This window comes from Indicator indicator, chromosome 12 (assembly GCF_027791375.1).
Source record: "Indicator indicator isolate 239-I01 chromosome 12, UM_Iind_1.1, whole genome shotgun sequence".
Taxonomy (NCBI): domain Eukaryota; kingdom Metazoa; phylum Chordata; class Aves; order Piciformes; family Indicatoridae; genus Indicator; species Indicator indicator.
This window is the reverse complement of record NC_072021.1, coordinates 18,442,032-18,458,967: the sequence shown is the minus strand read 5'-3', so window position 1 is coordinate 18,458,967 and position 16,936 is coordinate 18,442,032. Positions and strand designations below refer to the sequence as shown.

The 16,936-nt window shown below is 35.9% G+C and overlaps 1 protein-coding gene across 1 annotated transcript in view; it reads right to left on the bottom strand.

The window, feature by feature from the left end:
* KHDRBS3 (KH RNA binding domain containing, signal transduction associated 3) overlaps positions 1-16,936 on the bottom strand; it is an 80,376-nt gene that overhangs the window by 46,040 nt on the left and 17,400 nt on the right. Inside the window, exons 2-3 of the mRNA XM_054385505.1 lie at positions 9,766-9,884; positions 1,636-1,752 (exon numbers count right to left, since the gene is read on the bottom strand). Of these exons, the coding sequence (XP_054241480.1) occupies positions 1,636-1,752; positions 9,766-9,884 (236 nt within the window). The remainder of the gene's footprint in view (positions 1-1,635; positions 1,753-9,765; positions 9,885-16,936) is intronic.

The window sequence follows — 16,936 nt, the reverse complement described above, 5'->3', positions numbered from 1 at the left end:
GTCATGAAATAAATACTGAAATGGTTCCTTTTACTTTTCCACACTCCTATAAACACATGAATGCCTCAGTAGTCTAGCAGAAGCTGTCTTGCTAGTAGGAAGTCAATGATTAAATAACAGTACAGCTTGGGAAAAAAAAACATTAATTGGAGAATTATTGAGCTTAGATATTGTATTGAAATTTTCTGCAAACAACAACTCAAGCTAACAACCTTATTAGCCACTTAAAATTACTTAAACAGCTTTGGACAGCATCCCAAGGAAAAGTCAAATAAAAAGTTGAACAATTACTTCATTGAAGGAAACAACAAAAATTCAAATGGTTTTTATATAGAAACCTTTAAGACTCTTTCCAGGGATTCTAAGACTCATGTTAGGATCTAAGCTTTTCAGCAGGAGCTTCAGCTTTTAATAAAACAAAGTTTTTTTATACTGCAGAGTCACTGGAAAAACTCAGGGGCCTTCTTACTCCATGACACATCCTATTTTGATACAAAAACATGTAAATGCAGCAATAGAAGCATGTCAGTTTGACACATTCTGCAAGAACTGTGAAAATTTGACAAGCATTATTTAAAGCAGAATTTGGAGATTTACTTTGTCATCCTGGCTTAGAACAAATTTAGTTTTTATTCTTTCTTAAGAGGAAATTAGCTCTTTAGTTGCACAGAATGAAGTAATTTGTGGGCTCTGATCGAGTTCTTGATAAACACTATAAATCACCTAACATTTTTATTTTGCTGATGGAGAAATGTGCTAGGAAAAAAGCAGTTTAGGAATTTCAGGAGCCAGCCATCTAAGTTATTCTTCCATATGCATGTCATTATCTGCTTTTATAGCTCACAATATTTTTAAGTTTCAGCTTACAGAACCACTGAAAGATTTCACTGGAGGCCTATAAAACATGGTATACTACAGGCAAGAAATATGTTCAGTGTTTTAATTTGTATCATTAGGAAGGCTCCAATTTAAAAATGCAGCTCACCAGACAGGTGACAGCTCTTCATATACATTTATCTGCTACATATTTAAGCAAAGATTAATTTCAGCAGAGAGTGAAACTGATGAGTACAAACACCTATCAAGCTAAAGGTTTCTTTTCTGACATCTTCTTTGGCTCTTGTAATGGACACATCCACTATAACAAAATACTTCCCATGAAAACAGCTTCAATTTGTCAACTGCTTCAGCTGCCTATGTCATCCTCAGAGATGTGAGGGGTTTTTTTAGCTGGTATTCTTTATCTCCATTTTTGCCTAGACATGTTATTAAGTGTTACGTGAAAGTGTTCAGATTTATCCAAAATTTAGGTTCCTTCAAAAGGGAAAACACTGCCATGGTCAGTTGGGCATCAGTGACTACAGACTGCTCAAGACCAGTCTAGAACACACCACTGGTAATGCCACATTTACATCCCCAGCAACCATAGTTTATGAGGAAAGGATGAGGGCACTACATGCAGCTCACAGTAGCCTCAAAATATGCACTAAGAACAGAATCCTTAGAGAAAAGAGATTCCATCTGAATCTAACTAATACTATGCCTTTTATTTGCTCCATTTTTTTCCCCCACAATTTCTTCACCTGCAGTAACTTTACAAAATTCAAATACTCCACTAACATACTATGGACTTACCTTTGTCTTGTCCCTCATGGAACCTTTTCCCAAAATGGACATTTTTGTTAGGGTTTCTTCCTGTAAACGCTTTAGGGAATTGCCACGTGGACCCAAAAGTTTTCCCACAAAGTTGAACTGCAAGAGCAAAACAAACAAACAAACAAACAAACAGCCTTACTGGATCTTTAAGCATAAATTAACATGTAAAATGGAGCATTTTGATGAATTTTTTTTTTGTTCTAGATGTAAACAAGTATCAGATCATAAACTACACAATCTCCAAGTACAACTGTGTAGGACAGTTAACAGCATGTCATTAGTTCCACCAGGTGTCAACAGAAGTACCTGAACTCGAATCAAATAGTATAAAGAAAACTTTGTGTTTAATCCATTCGACTCTAAGAACAGATGTGCTCAAACTGCAGTTCAGTTTTTCCAACAATTGTTACCAGGTACATAACCATAAAAACAAAGCTGGCAGCATTCTCAGACACAATACCAACAAAAGCTCTGAAGAAAAATATTCTAATTGCCATATCCTCCCCTGAAGATTAATGAAGTAACCCAGACAATATAGCTACACTAAAACACAGAAACAAGCAATGAATTTAATCCAGAGAACATAAGCATATAAATTGAGTCCCCAATCAGAATCAACATGTGAAGATCTACACAACTACCACTCAACTCTCATTATCAGTTTAACAAAGCCAGTTGCAATTCATTACCATGGCATTACACCATTAAGATAACTAGGGAGAAGAAAGTGGAGCCACCAAAAAAAAAAAAAAAAAACCAAAAAGCTGTAAACACTTCCTGAAAATAATTTACTTCTATATTGTGTTTACGTGGTTAAGAATTTGATAGCAGGAGGATGCAGAGGTGACCATTCTGCAGAGAACCCAGAAGCCAGCCCTGTGTTGGATAGAGCCAGTTCCAAGGCAGACCCATCACTACCCAAAGCTTGGCACATTAGCAACACATCACCCGTGATAACACATCTAAGAAATTACAAACACACTGCAATGCTGAGACAAGTGACAAATCAAGAAAAACTGCTGTGTAGATACTAAGGTCAGTGAAGATGAGGAAGGAAGTGATCCAGCAGATTCCCAGGAATATTAACCCATGAAGAAAACCATAACTGAGGTAGGCTGTCCCCTGGCAGCTCATGAAGGATCACAGTGGAGCAGATATCCACTATCACATGTGTTAGGATAAAAAAGCCCACTAAATGCAAAAATTTAATTCTACTCCCCTTAATACTTTCAAATTCAATTCCCAATGCAGACCTGCATTAGAAACAAGGTTTAAGTCAACAAATTGCTTATGGATGACTACAGTCCACAGAAGGTATTAAATTTAAGGCCTTGCATGAGCTAGACTTCTCTGAAATTATCAGGCCAAATCTGAAGAAATACTCAGGCAATTTCTTTATATATTTTTCCCTATTGTAAACCCTAAGACAGATTCATCAGAAATAGGTTGCCCAGCAAAATTATGGAAAACTTCCTTGCACTGAATATTCAAGACTCAGGGCCACTATGCAACCTACTGTCATGATTTCAACAGAAGGTTGTACCAGATGTTCTGCAGAGGTCCCTTCCAACTTGGACTTTTATTATTTTTAGAGATATAACTGCAAGGAACACAAACACTGAAACAGCTTATAACAGAACGAGGGGACACAGTCTGAAGTTGTGCCAGGGGAGTTATAGGCTGGATATTAGGAAGAAGTTCTTCACAGAGAGAGTGATTGCCCATTGGAATGGGCTGCCCAGGGAGGTGGTGAAGCCAGCATCCCTGGAGATGTTCAAGAGAAGAATGGATGAGGCACTTGGTGCCATGGTCTAGTTGGATAGGGTGGGTGATAGACTGGACTGGATGATCTTGGAGGTCTCTTCCAACCTGGCTGATTCTATGATTCTATGTTTGAACTTCCAGAAGTTAATAACTCCTTGTCAACAGTTTCCTTAAGTAAAGGATCATTACTTATGAACAGGGAGTTCATAGTTCAGCTCAAATGAAAGCTTTCACTTAGTGGAATACTACATAAATTTTTCAAACATTACTTAGGATTACTTATGTTTGCTTTAAAATAGCCTTGTAAGATATTAGGAACAAAAATAAATACTGCATACTCATTTAAAATGAGATATTTTCCATTTACAGTAAGGTATGCTGACATTATTTCAGAATGTTGAGTGCCTGCAGTCTGGTACAGTCTAAATTTCCAGCAGCACTCTTAGTTGAAATTTTCAGGTGAAGTTTTACTCATTTTTTTGTCTACAGTTTAGCACTAGGCAGGCATGCATTTAGCTATGCGATGCACAGCTCTGAGTATCACTTCCTAACTGGAACAAACAACTACCTGACAATTAAAATACAAACCACAAATCATAACAAATGGAAGTGCATGCCTGCAACAGAAGCAAAATCCATTTTGTATGCAAAGTAACTACAAAGCTTTGGTACTCAGGAAGGATTTGAGTGTTACAAAGCAGCTGTATTGTTTATTTTAAAGTCAAATAGTTTAGTATATTGTGTAGATCTAAAACTTGACCTACAAAACTTTAATACCACCAAAACCTGTCACCTTCAAAAAAACAAGTGTGGAAGCTAGGTATTATGGTAACTATACAAGTAGCTGCACAGATGACATGTTTGAGACAACACATTTCATAAACACAAAAATGCATTAGTTGTATCTTGAGATCCACTGAACTATTCCTTCCTGTGCATTGAGGCTCCAAATATTAGATTTGACAAGTCTGAAGCATGAGAAACCTGTGCTGCAAGTCTGCAGTTCTGCTGATTTGAAAGCACAGTACCTCTAGATATTAAGTATTACTTTAAAATGGCTTACAATGCAGTCTCAAAGCCTTTTTCCTCCCATATAAAAATCTAAAAGGCTTTGGAAGTTTTCAGTTGATCATTCCATAAATACAACCTATTTATGATATTGAATGAATCCTTTCAGTAGGAAACAATTATTTACTTCAAACAAAATCCAGTACCTGTTCAAACCACTGGTTTACCTTCCTTTTACTTCAAATCAGAAACATCTGATATAAGGTTTATTTTGAAGTATTTCATAGAAGCAGTCAAAAAGGTATCAGCCACTATGTTACTAACACTATCTATATATTTCTTTATCTCTGGCAATCAAGAAGTAGGGCGACTCAACAAAAGGTATCAAAACCACTACACAGTTAGCAAGTTTTCATTACAAAATTGACAAAACCAGCCTATCTGCTGATTTAACAGAAGTAAGCCTGGCAGACCCAATTTAGCTCTTACAGAAGACAGCACAAGGACAAAACAAATTCAGATCTATCATTGCACTAAAGCTTACAAACTATCTCTGAATTAGAGGCACCGGATAGTTACAAAAAGACATCTGAGCAGCTCCATACCAGTCAGATAGTCACTCTGACCAGCTCTGGCCCAGAACTAAACGTATCAGACTGCCGCCTTCTCTCACTCTTCTTCCTAGTATAGCACAATCATATCCAAACTGCTGTACATATTCAAAATTGTCTTCATGAAGTTCACTAGCTTCATCTTAAAATTGTATTAAAGAAGTTTAACTGCTTTCCAGCACAAGCTGGTCTGGAAGCTACAGCAATATTTACAGCTCCACAGGAGAGCTGAAGATTCAGTCATGAATGTTACTCTACACTGAATTAATTGCCTACATCAAATCTCTGCGTTAAAACAGCTTCTGTTACCTTAGGATAGAATCAGGGTATTATGAAGGTATGTAAAACACAAAGAGTATACAAACAAGTGAGACACTTTTCATAAGCATCTGATCTGCTATATGAACTTCAGAAAAAAAAGGAATGCATGCAAATGCTACAGCATTTAAAAATGTATTTATTACAGAAAGGGGGATATAATAGAAAAAGTAATCCTTGTTTATCCCCACCAAGACAAGATTGCTGAAAATGCTTCATCCAGCTTAAAATATTTAGTGAAAATATAAATGCTTGACCAAATGCTTTCCTGTAAAGCTCTAAGCAAGCCATTGTCATTAAAATCATAGGAAGCTTTCTTGGAATATTAGTTTTCTGAAATGGTTCCTCTGTGATAGAGTCATTAGAAAAATCAGTTACATGAAGACTACATTCCCTTACAGTGACCTGAAACCAGGAAAACTTCAAGATTTTTCATACTCATTTCAAGAATATAAGATTTCTATAGAAAGGTAGCACAAACTCTCTCCTTCACACAACACAGTCATAGGTCTTTAAACATTTACAACAGAAAAGTTGGCCAATTACTATAAAGTTTCTCAAAAGCTAACCCTAGTACTACATTTAGTGCTCATTCTTCCATGTCACTTAAGGTTATACAACCTTATACAACTTTTTCACATTTCTACTCTGAGAAATCCTTACAGCTAACCTGTAAGAAAAAAATGGTTTTTACCTAGTTATGGGATTAAAATATTCATCTCTCCGTGACTTTGTAACAACTGCAGATATATGGTATATGACAATTACATTTTAAATAAAAATTTTCATTTTAAATGTTAAGCTAAAAGGCTTAAGTGGATACCAGTTCCAAAACTCAGTAACTACAGACAACTCCTTACTGACTCCTGAGATTTACCCTGTATTTAAGTGTAGACCTATAAGCAACTTTTAAAATGGTAGCCTGTTGTAAAACAAAAATGGTTCCCATAGTTTTGATTTACCTCACGGAAAATTACCATTCTGTTTATCATCCATGGAAGTAATTTCCTCTCTGAATTCTGAACACTTAAGTTCACTAAATGGTCAAAGCCAAATCGGATTTAAGACTAAATTTCCTCATGATGAATATTCATTAAATGCATCTAAGCTATGAAACACATTTCACACACACTGGCATTTCATAGCAATGTTAGGATAGATCCAGAGTCCCTTCACCAAAACACCCACGTTGTGACCTTCTGCGGACAGCTCACTTTTTCTGCCTCAAGTCTGTGAAAGCTTGAAGATTGTTTTCAAACATGAAATGCACAGAAGTACATTTTCACACTTCACCTAGAGTAATTTGAGGCATTCAGCTGATCAAATAATGAGGTGTATTACATTACCCTGAATCCCATCGCCTAAACTGACAATTGGATTTTGAAGAGACTTGACTGCTGTTGTGAATATTTTTACAATATTCACGGAGGAATATGTGATTTGTGTCAGTGAATTTCGTTTGGAAGATCGTTTTCAAGGGGCTCGATTTGACCTCTTATTAGACAAATAAAGGTGGCCTTGCCTGGCCCTGCCTTGGAATGTGTGTGTCAGATAAGTATGTGGGAGTTCTGCGGCGTTCTGTGAGAAAGATGCTTTTACTCTCTGATCCTTTTTTTTCTCTCCCGAGCACTTCAGAACATTCTGGGGGCTCATTATCATGTCCTGCCTTCTATTTAACGTAAGTCTGTTGATGTAAATGAGACAGCTATATAAGAAGGAGAGAAAAACTATTGCTTGGCTGTATTTTTGTCCCTTTTTCTCATCCAAGCGTGCTGTTTTCTTTGCTTGTCCTTATTCTTAATAAAACTTTAAAAGACACTTTTGGTTAGTTCATTTACTACACTGCAATCTATGAAAAAGAGTTTCCACAAAACTGAGTTTCACCAAGTAAAGATTATCTGACACCATATCACAACATTAATTCAGGGTTTATTTTAATGCATACAGGAGTTTCTAAGAAACAAAACAATTAATTCAAACACATAACCAGCCTCAAGCAGAAACAGAACATAACTCCTGGGACTATCCTAAATTGTCATAAAGCAGACAAGACTCAAGTGCCTTCATTATTCTATCACTTTCCAGAGAGGTCCAAACATGGCCAACTAGCTCTAGCATGAGATTAGGACCATTAATACTGACAAGGTTTCAGCAAAGCAAAAGGTCTCAGACAAAAGATATAAATCTATAGCACTGCAGAAGCAAACAAGAGCTGTTGAGCAGGAGGCAAGTTAAGCACATCACCACAGACTCAACTGTTTGCACACCAAGCACACCAAGATCAGAAACTCCTCAGTTTTTGTTTTTTTTTTTTTTCGCACAGAGGAAAGTTGTTAAAAAAAAGAGAAAACCTACTTTTGAATCTGAGGTCTACCAGATTATTTACAACAGAAATCCAGCTGCTCTGACCTTCAGTTGAATAGCTTTCTGCTGCAGTTGACCTGTCACCTTCCAGGGCTGTCAAAGGTAATGAGGCTGAATTTGCACAGGACTTAGCTATGAGCCCATGAGAATATATCTGACAGGACAGGTAATATGAGTAGGCAGTACAATGCTAGGCTGATCAGATCAGAGCTAGGACTTCCTGACCTGTGTTGAGAATATTATGATTTATTCAAGGAGTCAGAGTTACAATTTTTAAGCAGGGAAAGGTCTATTAAATACTTAAAGGAAACTTAGTAAACCTCATGTCAGGTCTAGTAAACTGTCTGAATGGGGATAGTATAGTGGTGGGCTGTTCATATACCTCATTTATTTGGGGAGGCACTACTTTATTCATGAAGTTTAAAATTTTTTTCTGACCACTTCCTGGATACCCAAGTTTGCCAGGTGCAACCCAAACTGGTACTCTAATGCTAATTTGAGAGATAAGTTACTGTAGTGACTGGGTCATCTTCAAAAATCAGATTCTCAGTGCACAAACACCAAAAAGACTAGATCTCCCCACGACCAGATATATCCTTTTGTTCAGCACAATAGCTAACAGTATTAGTGTGGACTGCAGGCACAGGCAGGCAGAAAGATGCCAGCTTGCTATGAGATCTGCTCTAAATGCAACATTTGCATGCAGAAGACATTTGAAGATTTCAGCTATATTTTAGTCTTAAGTTTCACTCTTCTGAAACATTTTTCACCAATCCTGATCAGCAGGGAGGAGATAATGCTCATAAATTGGAACCAAATCTTTTAACCATTTTCTGAGGAACTTGGCACCTTCTACAAATGACACATTTGTATTAATACTAACACCACTTGTAGGCAAAATGGTTTAGAAAAACGCACACATGCCCAGAGGAGAACATAGAGGTATAAAGAATTTACATAAAGTATCCCTGCAGGTTTTATAAGCACCACACAATATTTCCTGCTTAAATTTTACAGAATCTAAACATACAATGCAGGTGCTCTGAATACAGCTCTGTGAAACCAAGACGACTGTAGTAATTCTGTATATACTCCAAAAGACTTCAAAAAAGCATCCCTAATTTGAGCCCTCCTCTGAACACATCTAACAAGAGGATTAGCCTTTAAAGCAACCATTAGGATGCAAACAGACTGTGTACATGCATTCAAAACTCACGTCACTCAGTGCAGACTACAGTATATATCAGAACAAGGCTCTCAGTTTGTCATGCTGAAGCTATGTCACTTCATACAACGTATTTCAGTTTATTTCATCCCAGAAATAAAACCAAAAGCCTAATTCAGGTAAACAAATGATACTAAACAGCACTGACTGCTTGTGGTTTAGAATGACAGAATGGTTTGGGTTGGAAGGGACTTTAAAGGGTATCTGCCATGGGCAGGGACACCTTCCACTAGACCAGGTTGCTCCAAATCCCATCCAATATGGCCTTGACCATTTCCAGGCATGGGGTATCCACAGCCTCTGTGCAACCTGTTTCAGTGTCTCACCACCCACACAGAATTTCTTCCTAACAGCTCAATCTAGCCTCTTTCTGTTTAAAACCATTACCTCTCATCCCGTCACATCCCTGATGGACTGTCACTACCCACCACTTCTGTAGGCCACCTTTAAGTCCTAGAACGCACTATGAGGTCTCCTCAGAGCTCTCTCTTCTCTACATTAAGCAACCCCAACTCTCAGCCAGTCCTCACAGGAGAGGTGCTCTTCAGTATATTTCATTCCTTTTGATGCTACAAAGAGGATCCCACTATCCTGAAAATATGACTCATCATTTCTTCTCAGCATATTTTGTGGCAAGCACTTCCCTGAACATTTTTTCCAGTATGAATCATTCCTATCTTAGAATTTCTACAGACCAGACTGCAGAACAGCAACAGTAGAGACTGCGAATAGTTTTAAATGTAGCTGCTAGAAAATTCTAGTTATTAGTGGAATTTTTGTACGTCAGTAAGGTTTATCAAGTATGAAAATCGGACTTACCTTAGGGAACTGTTTTACTGGAATCAAAACTTTTTGCCCCAGCTTCATATTTTTATTGATGACTACATCAATATACTTTTCTTCTTCTTTTCCTTCCCCTTTTTGGAATTTTTCAATTTCTGTTAAAGGAAAAAAAATAAAGTTCATTGTTTATTCAGTTTAATACAATCTAAACTCTGAGACTCTTCAAAGTCAGTATAAATTAAAAACTTTAAAACTAATATTGTATGGTGTATTTGTATAACTAATAGATATATTTAGTTATACAGGTCAAAGAAGAAAACCATGTTTCACCTTTTTGGACTTTTTTAATATTCATGTGCATAACAGCTTAGCCAAACCCAACACAAACTATTTTAAATGCCAAACAGAATAAGTAGTAAAGCAACACATTTCTTACTCCTGAAAAAATCCATGCATCATTAGCAGCTTTAATGAGTCCCCGTCTGTTCCCATTTACCACAGAAATGAAGATGTTAACATCTTTCCCAATAATGGACACTCTGAACTTCCATGTAAGTTTTCACCTCACTAGCAGTAAACTGGCAACAAATACAACTGCATTTTTTTCAAGTTAGTCTTCAGTGACCAAAGAAAGCCAAACTAGCCTCAGATTACCTGAAGATCTCTTGAATGAAAAGCTTCCTCAGCTTTACTTTCTCATCATCTTGGTAAGTCTCTAAGAATTTTTTTTGTTTTTTAAATCACATAGATTTTAGTAATGTAAGCACTCTGGAAGAGCCCCATCAAAACAACCTTACCCACCAGCACACTCAGAAAGAACTCAGCACACAGGCTGACAGCTACTGAGGAACAACTTAAGAGCTGAATCCAGGTAAAAATGGAATTCACATGCTTTTTGCAGATATTACTTTATGGACTAGAGAATTACAAGCAATTCAACAGATGCAAAGTTACACTGAAATTCTTAAGACTGAAATTTTATAGGGCATGAGGCTCCCACTCAGAAAGCAGATGATGGTATCTTATAGAAGCCAAAGTTTCTGAATGTCACATTCAGATATGAGTGCAGTACTATCACAGCTCTTAAATACAATCTACTTTTCATAGCAACACTGCTTCTCAATAGAAGGACAGTTATGATAAAGCTCTTTGACTTCTGGAAAACAAGCTTTGAGGTTGTATATTTGACAAATGAAAAACAAATATAATACTGATTTTTAGTGCTGGTGTTGGTATACAGTATTGACAGTATAAATACTCAGAGCTCAAAACTGATCAATGTATGCTGATTTTTAGCAGTATTTTGCACAGAGAAACACCAAATATTAAAACTAATAAAAACAGAATCATAAATGCATTAATGGTGGAAAAGACCTCCAAGATCATCGAGTCCAACCATCACACCCCTTTTTGTTATAAAGCAAACATAGTTACATCAAAATCTGACTTCATTTGGAACTGACTTCAAGGGTTAGGACTAGAATTTGTTGAGGAAAGTCAGAACAGCATGGTTCAACTCCACTCAAAATTAAACATTAAATTAGCACAGTTCAGCAATATTTTGGAACCCGTCCACACAAAAGAGTCCTAGTAGATCAACACAAGACCTTTATAAGTTTTCAGCAGCAATGATTACTTTCAGTATGTACAATTACTGTCACAGTGAAGGTCTTCTTCCTGAAGTAATCTTACCTAAACTTACAAAATAACAATGTCTTTCACACTAAAGCCCCACCAAGTTTTCATGAACTAGGAAAGCTAAAAATTTGCTTTCTCCTTTTGAGTCATATACTATTGTACACAACTGCAATCCTTTCGCTCATCTATAAATTTGGTTTAATAAAAATTTTATTTCCAGAAATAGTTAGAAATTCTAAATTAGAACCACACTCCAAGTTAAAGGATGAAGAGTGGTTTAAGGACCTTCTTAGAAATTTCCAGGAAGTATTACATTTAAAAGTCAGATTTGTTTCAGAAACATTCAGATGTCCCAAATGGAATTGTCAAGGTTAAAATGTATTTGTATATCTAAGAGAAGAATTCTAACAATCTCAGCGACGTTCTCCCTACAAGCCAGCTGCGGAAGTTCCTTGAGAGATGATCACACCGTTACTTGTATTTGCTAAATATACTAGCTTATGTAAATTACTTGAATCCAGTACTTGATGAAGTCAATTGCAACAACTTCACTAATGCTAGATACACTCTAATTCTATACTATTTGGATTTAGTAAAAAAAAAAAAAAAATAACAAAACTCCTAGAAAGAACATTCTTGCTATAATAATCACTCCACTTGAAGTACATGAAGGAAATGTTGAAAAAAAAAATCCATTGATTGCTACATACTTTAATGACCACTAAGAATAATCATTTTAGTCTTTAACTTTCAATTGAGAATCAGCTGTCCATTTGCTTGATGATATTGAAACTCATAAGAGGCTGACAATCAACTCTCGGCAAAAATGAATCACAATTTTCCCCATTTGTTTTAAAGGCAAATTATTTGTTTTGATTCTAATAAACAGCCATAGCCATAGCTCCTTGCTCCAGCAGTACAAAGTAAAAGATTGTTTTCCTATTATGGGCTGAAGTTAATCAAACTGACTTAAGACCTTATATCTATTCACTGTTGTCTATTCACTTTCATTTTGAATAAACAGTCAAGGCCACTGAAATACTAAAAATTTATCTCAGAGACCACATTTTATCTAATTTTTCTGGTGTTCTTTTGTTTTTGTTTTTAATTTCTTTGGACTCAAATCTACAATTAATAAAAAAAAAAAATTGAATTTTATCCATATCTGTACAGCTCACTCAATTATCTACCACTCACGTACATCAAGCTTTAGATAATTAGGGAAAATCATGCCAGATCACATAGAAAATCCAATCAGATTTTCAAGGTCAAATGGATAGGAAGATTTGCCTTTTCCTAATCCTTAGATTACATCTGTACTGCTTAGCTATATGAAGCAATGACATTTCCTAGATCACAAATAGTAAATAAACATGTGATTAAAGCTTCCCATAATGCTAGAGATTAAAATCCCATGTTCTCAGACTAAGGATGCAGCTAATGCAACAGTCCAGGAATTTAACTGAAGTAATAACTGCAAGGATTTTTTTTTCTTTACATTTAATCATAGCAGAAAGATCTAAGCAATGATTACTCCTCAGTTAATTCACTGAATCATGTTTTTAGATACATCAGAAGTTGAATTGTTTCACTTTAATCTTTAGGTAGAATTAATCTTCCTGTTGGAGAACTACAAGCCAGGACTCTGCTAAACAAATAGAAAATAAAAACTTGTGTGATATTCTGTATTCAGCTGTAGTAAATCAATACAATCAACGTTAAGATCAAATGCCAAACTTAAAGTAAGCAAATACTTATTGCATTTGTCCTTAATACAACATTTCCAAAACACAAGATCAGGACAAAACAGGAACCAGGTAAATTTGTCCACAAATCCTTAAGAAATATTCTACTATTTCTCCTTAGATTGAGAAATCTTATCAGCACTCTGTCAAATCCAAATAATCTCATGCAATGTTTTTCTGCTTCAGATGGAAGAACAAGTGAGGAATTCAAGGCTCAAATTGTAGGGCATACAAATGATCAGAAAACAGCAGTCTGACAGACCTGCACTGCAATTTCACTAGAAATAGTTTCCACATTAATTTTTAAAGTGAAAATACTGTAAGAACAAAATTACCTTTTCTAAATACTCTTAAATAACACCTGACTGAAATACACTGAAGTGGTTTTGGAAATTACTAATACTTCACAGCAGCAGCTGTATATTTTGCTTCATTTGGACAATTCCAGTTGTATTAGCTTGTAGCTAATGCATCAAAATTTAGATCAAGCCAACCAAAGGAGTTTGTTATGAACAGGTTTGTTATGTAACTGGGGAAGTATGCCTGATAACAGTAACACTTCAGTAAATTCTCAAGACTTCAGCTGACTTTTGAAAGAAAACACCATCTTCAGGCTCTTAAGTCAAAGTGAAGGCTGTGGAAGTACCTTTATATACCCTCCCTGTTCTTTTATTTCTTGAAGAAAAAAAAATTAAAAAACAATCCAATCACTAGTACTGACCATTGCTGGACATACAACATTGAGCTAGATGGGTATCTGGTCCTTTGTAAGCATAATTCCATACGGCTGCACATCATAAAAATAAAAATGCTACTACTACCCAAAAAAAACCCACCAAAAAACCAACCAAAAACCCACCAAAAATACCCAAACAAAACACCACCACCACTCACCAAAAACAACACCAAACATGAACAGACTTTAGCTTATTAGTTTGCATTTTACAAATATTTCTTTTAAGCAACACACCCCAAGCTTTGAAAAAAGGCAAGTATCCAGAGGAAGACAAGAGAATCCATGTCAGTCATAGCAGAATTTCAGAACAAAAATACTTTTCCTTAGTGAGACAAAAATCATGGACAATCTTGGTTCTGTTTTCTCAAACACACACATTCTGAAAATACTGGCAGTTAGAACTTCCACTATGAAGCCAAGTCATAAAAAGTCTGCTCTGCTGGATGGTAATATAATGCTCACGGCCGTTCCACAACTTCTTGTGGTAAATACAAAGTGCAATAGCATGGGATGACAAATCCAACAATAGTTCTCATTTTGATGACATTGAAGAGCTTAATCTCATTATTGCCATAGTAAAATTCTCAGCTGTGCTTCAGATGATGCATCTGTTATTGGACTCCTTTATTCCCTGTCCGACTAGTGGGGTGATTAAAAGTTATCCAGAATTGTACCTCTCCAGCAAATATTTCTTGCCTTTTCAGCTGAAAATAGTACTGCACAACATGAACTTGAACTAGAAACCCCACACTAAGGCTTTCATGCATTTCAAAAAGCTTTCTGAAAAAAAATACCACAGATCTGAAAGCAGCCTTTAAGAGACCTATCACTATGCCAGTCTTCCTGATTAATATGAAGATGGATGACTCCCCAATTTTTGCACTAAACAGAAGACAAACTTAGATTACTGTTTTTAAGTATCTTGAGAGATGCTTAGCATAGTCTAGTTAGCTTTTTAACAGTTTATCCATGTATATATTCACAAAATTGCACAATTCCTCAGCTTTAATTGTACATAGCATCCCAGCTCTCAAAAAAAAGCCCACCGCAATTAAGAGGAACAACTGGTTTTCTGATGTAGCAAATGCTTGGACAAATATCCCTTTTTCCACGCACAAAATATTTCAAAAATAAATACTAATTAGTGCATCTCCATGAAAGAAGGCAAATTAGAGAACTAAAGTAATCAAAATAAACAAAAATAGCCTCAAAAATTTTAAAATAAAGGAGTTAAACATATGCAGAATGGCTTCATCAAGATCCATCTTGAATGGGTCTAAAAGACCTGAATCGAAAATGCAATAAATTTTTCAGCTTAATGCAGCTGCATATATTGCACCTATCCCTATGAACTTCAGAAAACTCCACCTCCTATCCTCCTCAGCCCTCAATTTGATAGTTTAAGAAAAGGTCTTTGTAAATCAGATTTATCCTCCACAGTAGGTCCCAGTTCTGAAGTGGTATAAAAAGCAATCCATTAAGGGTATGAACTGTTCCTAAGAAACAAAAATTTGTTTCAACGAATCCACATTTTTACAATAGCTGAATTCAGAATAACTGTCTCTCATATGCCACCTTAATTTTGTAGAAGCAACTGACAATGAATCTAATTTGAATTTACAATAAAATGAGTGGTTCATGCTAGAATGATGCCTACAACATTCAGCATACTCAAATTAATAATATCCCTGTTGAAGGACTCAAACCAATCTTTATTTAAATTGCATTCACAGGCATTGTAAGTTCTATTTTACAGTCTAAGTACTACTGTCTGCACTGATCTGAAAATACATTTCAGTTACCAATATGACAAATATTTTGAATAGGCCTTTTTATTTGAGCAATTCAAAATTAATTGAGCACCTATTACCTTCACATCAAAAATGACTCCACTAAAATCCGTTTCAGCTGATTAATATTAGCAATATAGTAGAAAGTACCACAGTAAAAAATTGTCAGAAGTCACATAAGATATGAACAGATGTTCAGTCAGTCTTGCTCAGAAAAAATAAAAGATGTAAATATAGGCTTCAGTCCCACATACCCACCCTACTTCACTGAAAATTATTATTTATCTCATGAAAACGGTTTGTGAGCTTACAACAAAATGTGAAAATCTCCTATATGATTTACATGCTGTTGACAGCTTTCTTTAAACATGAATGTTTTCACATTAGCAAGGTCAGGAATCCAGCAACTGCAAAAATGTCACCTCATTTGTTCCATAGCTTAAAAAAAAAAAAAAAAATTCCAAGGGCAGCTTAAACATACTTGTAGGAAAACAGTACCCACTGTCTTACACTCAAGTACTTCAAACTTGGATCTGTGTCCTATCACAACAGAAATACTTGACTGCCATGTTCCAACCTGCTTCAGGAAGACCTAAACATGCTGCCTAGATATTGGCAAGAGTATTGGCTTTTGCTCTGCTTTAAGCAGAAGACCTATCAGAGGTTTGTTATAGCCTCAGGCACCTTTTGACCCTTTCTATGAGTAGGTGTGTGAAAAGGCTCTCACTGGTTTGTTTTTACCTACTTGCATCTACTGCACAATAGCCTGTAAATAATGATCCCCTTCCTGCAAGTAGTATTTTCTGTTTCCATATGACAGCACAAGTAGCTCATAAGCCCCAAAGGCAAAGCTCTGCAAGACCTCTAAACTATTTAGATGGTATATTAGGAACAAATGGAACATTAGTATTAAGTGATCTTTATGTTTAGAATACATTTCTTACAGAGTTTTAAACATGAGCCTACAGTAATTCCCTCAGAAGAGCAACACGTGCAAGCAACATTTTGGCAGTAGAGATATAAAGCTGCTTTGGATACAAATTTCAAATAGAAAGGCATGACTATTTCAGAAAGGGGTCCCACATATAGACTGCCTTATGCTACTTGAGGCATAGAGCTTAAATGAAATCAAGTTATTATTTTGTATCAAGAGCCCTTACAAAGAGCTGTTCCATCTTTTTCATTTATGTGTAGGAACATGATCAAGTGGCCCTTACACTGGATTTGCCATCTTGTTGAGCCATCAAGGAGGGTCTATATCCTTTCTTCCTTATTATGTACATAGCACTACTCATATT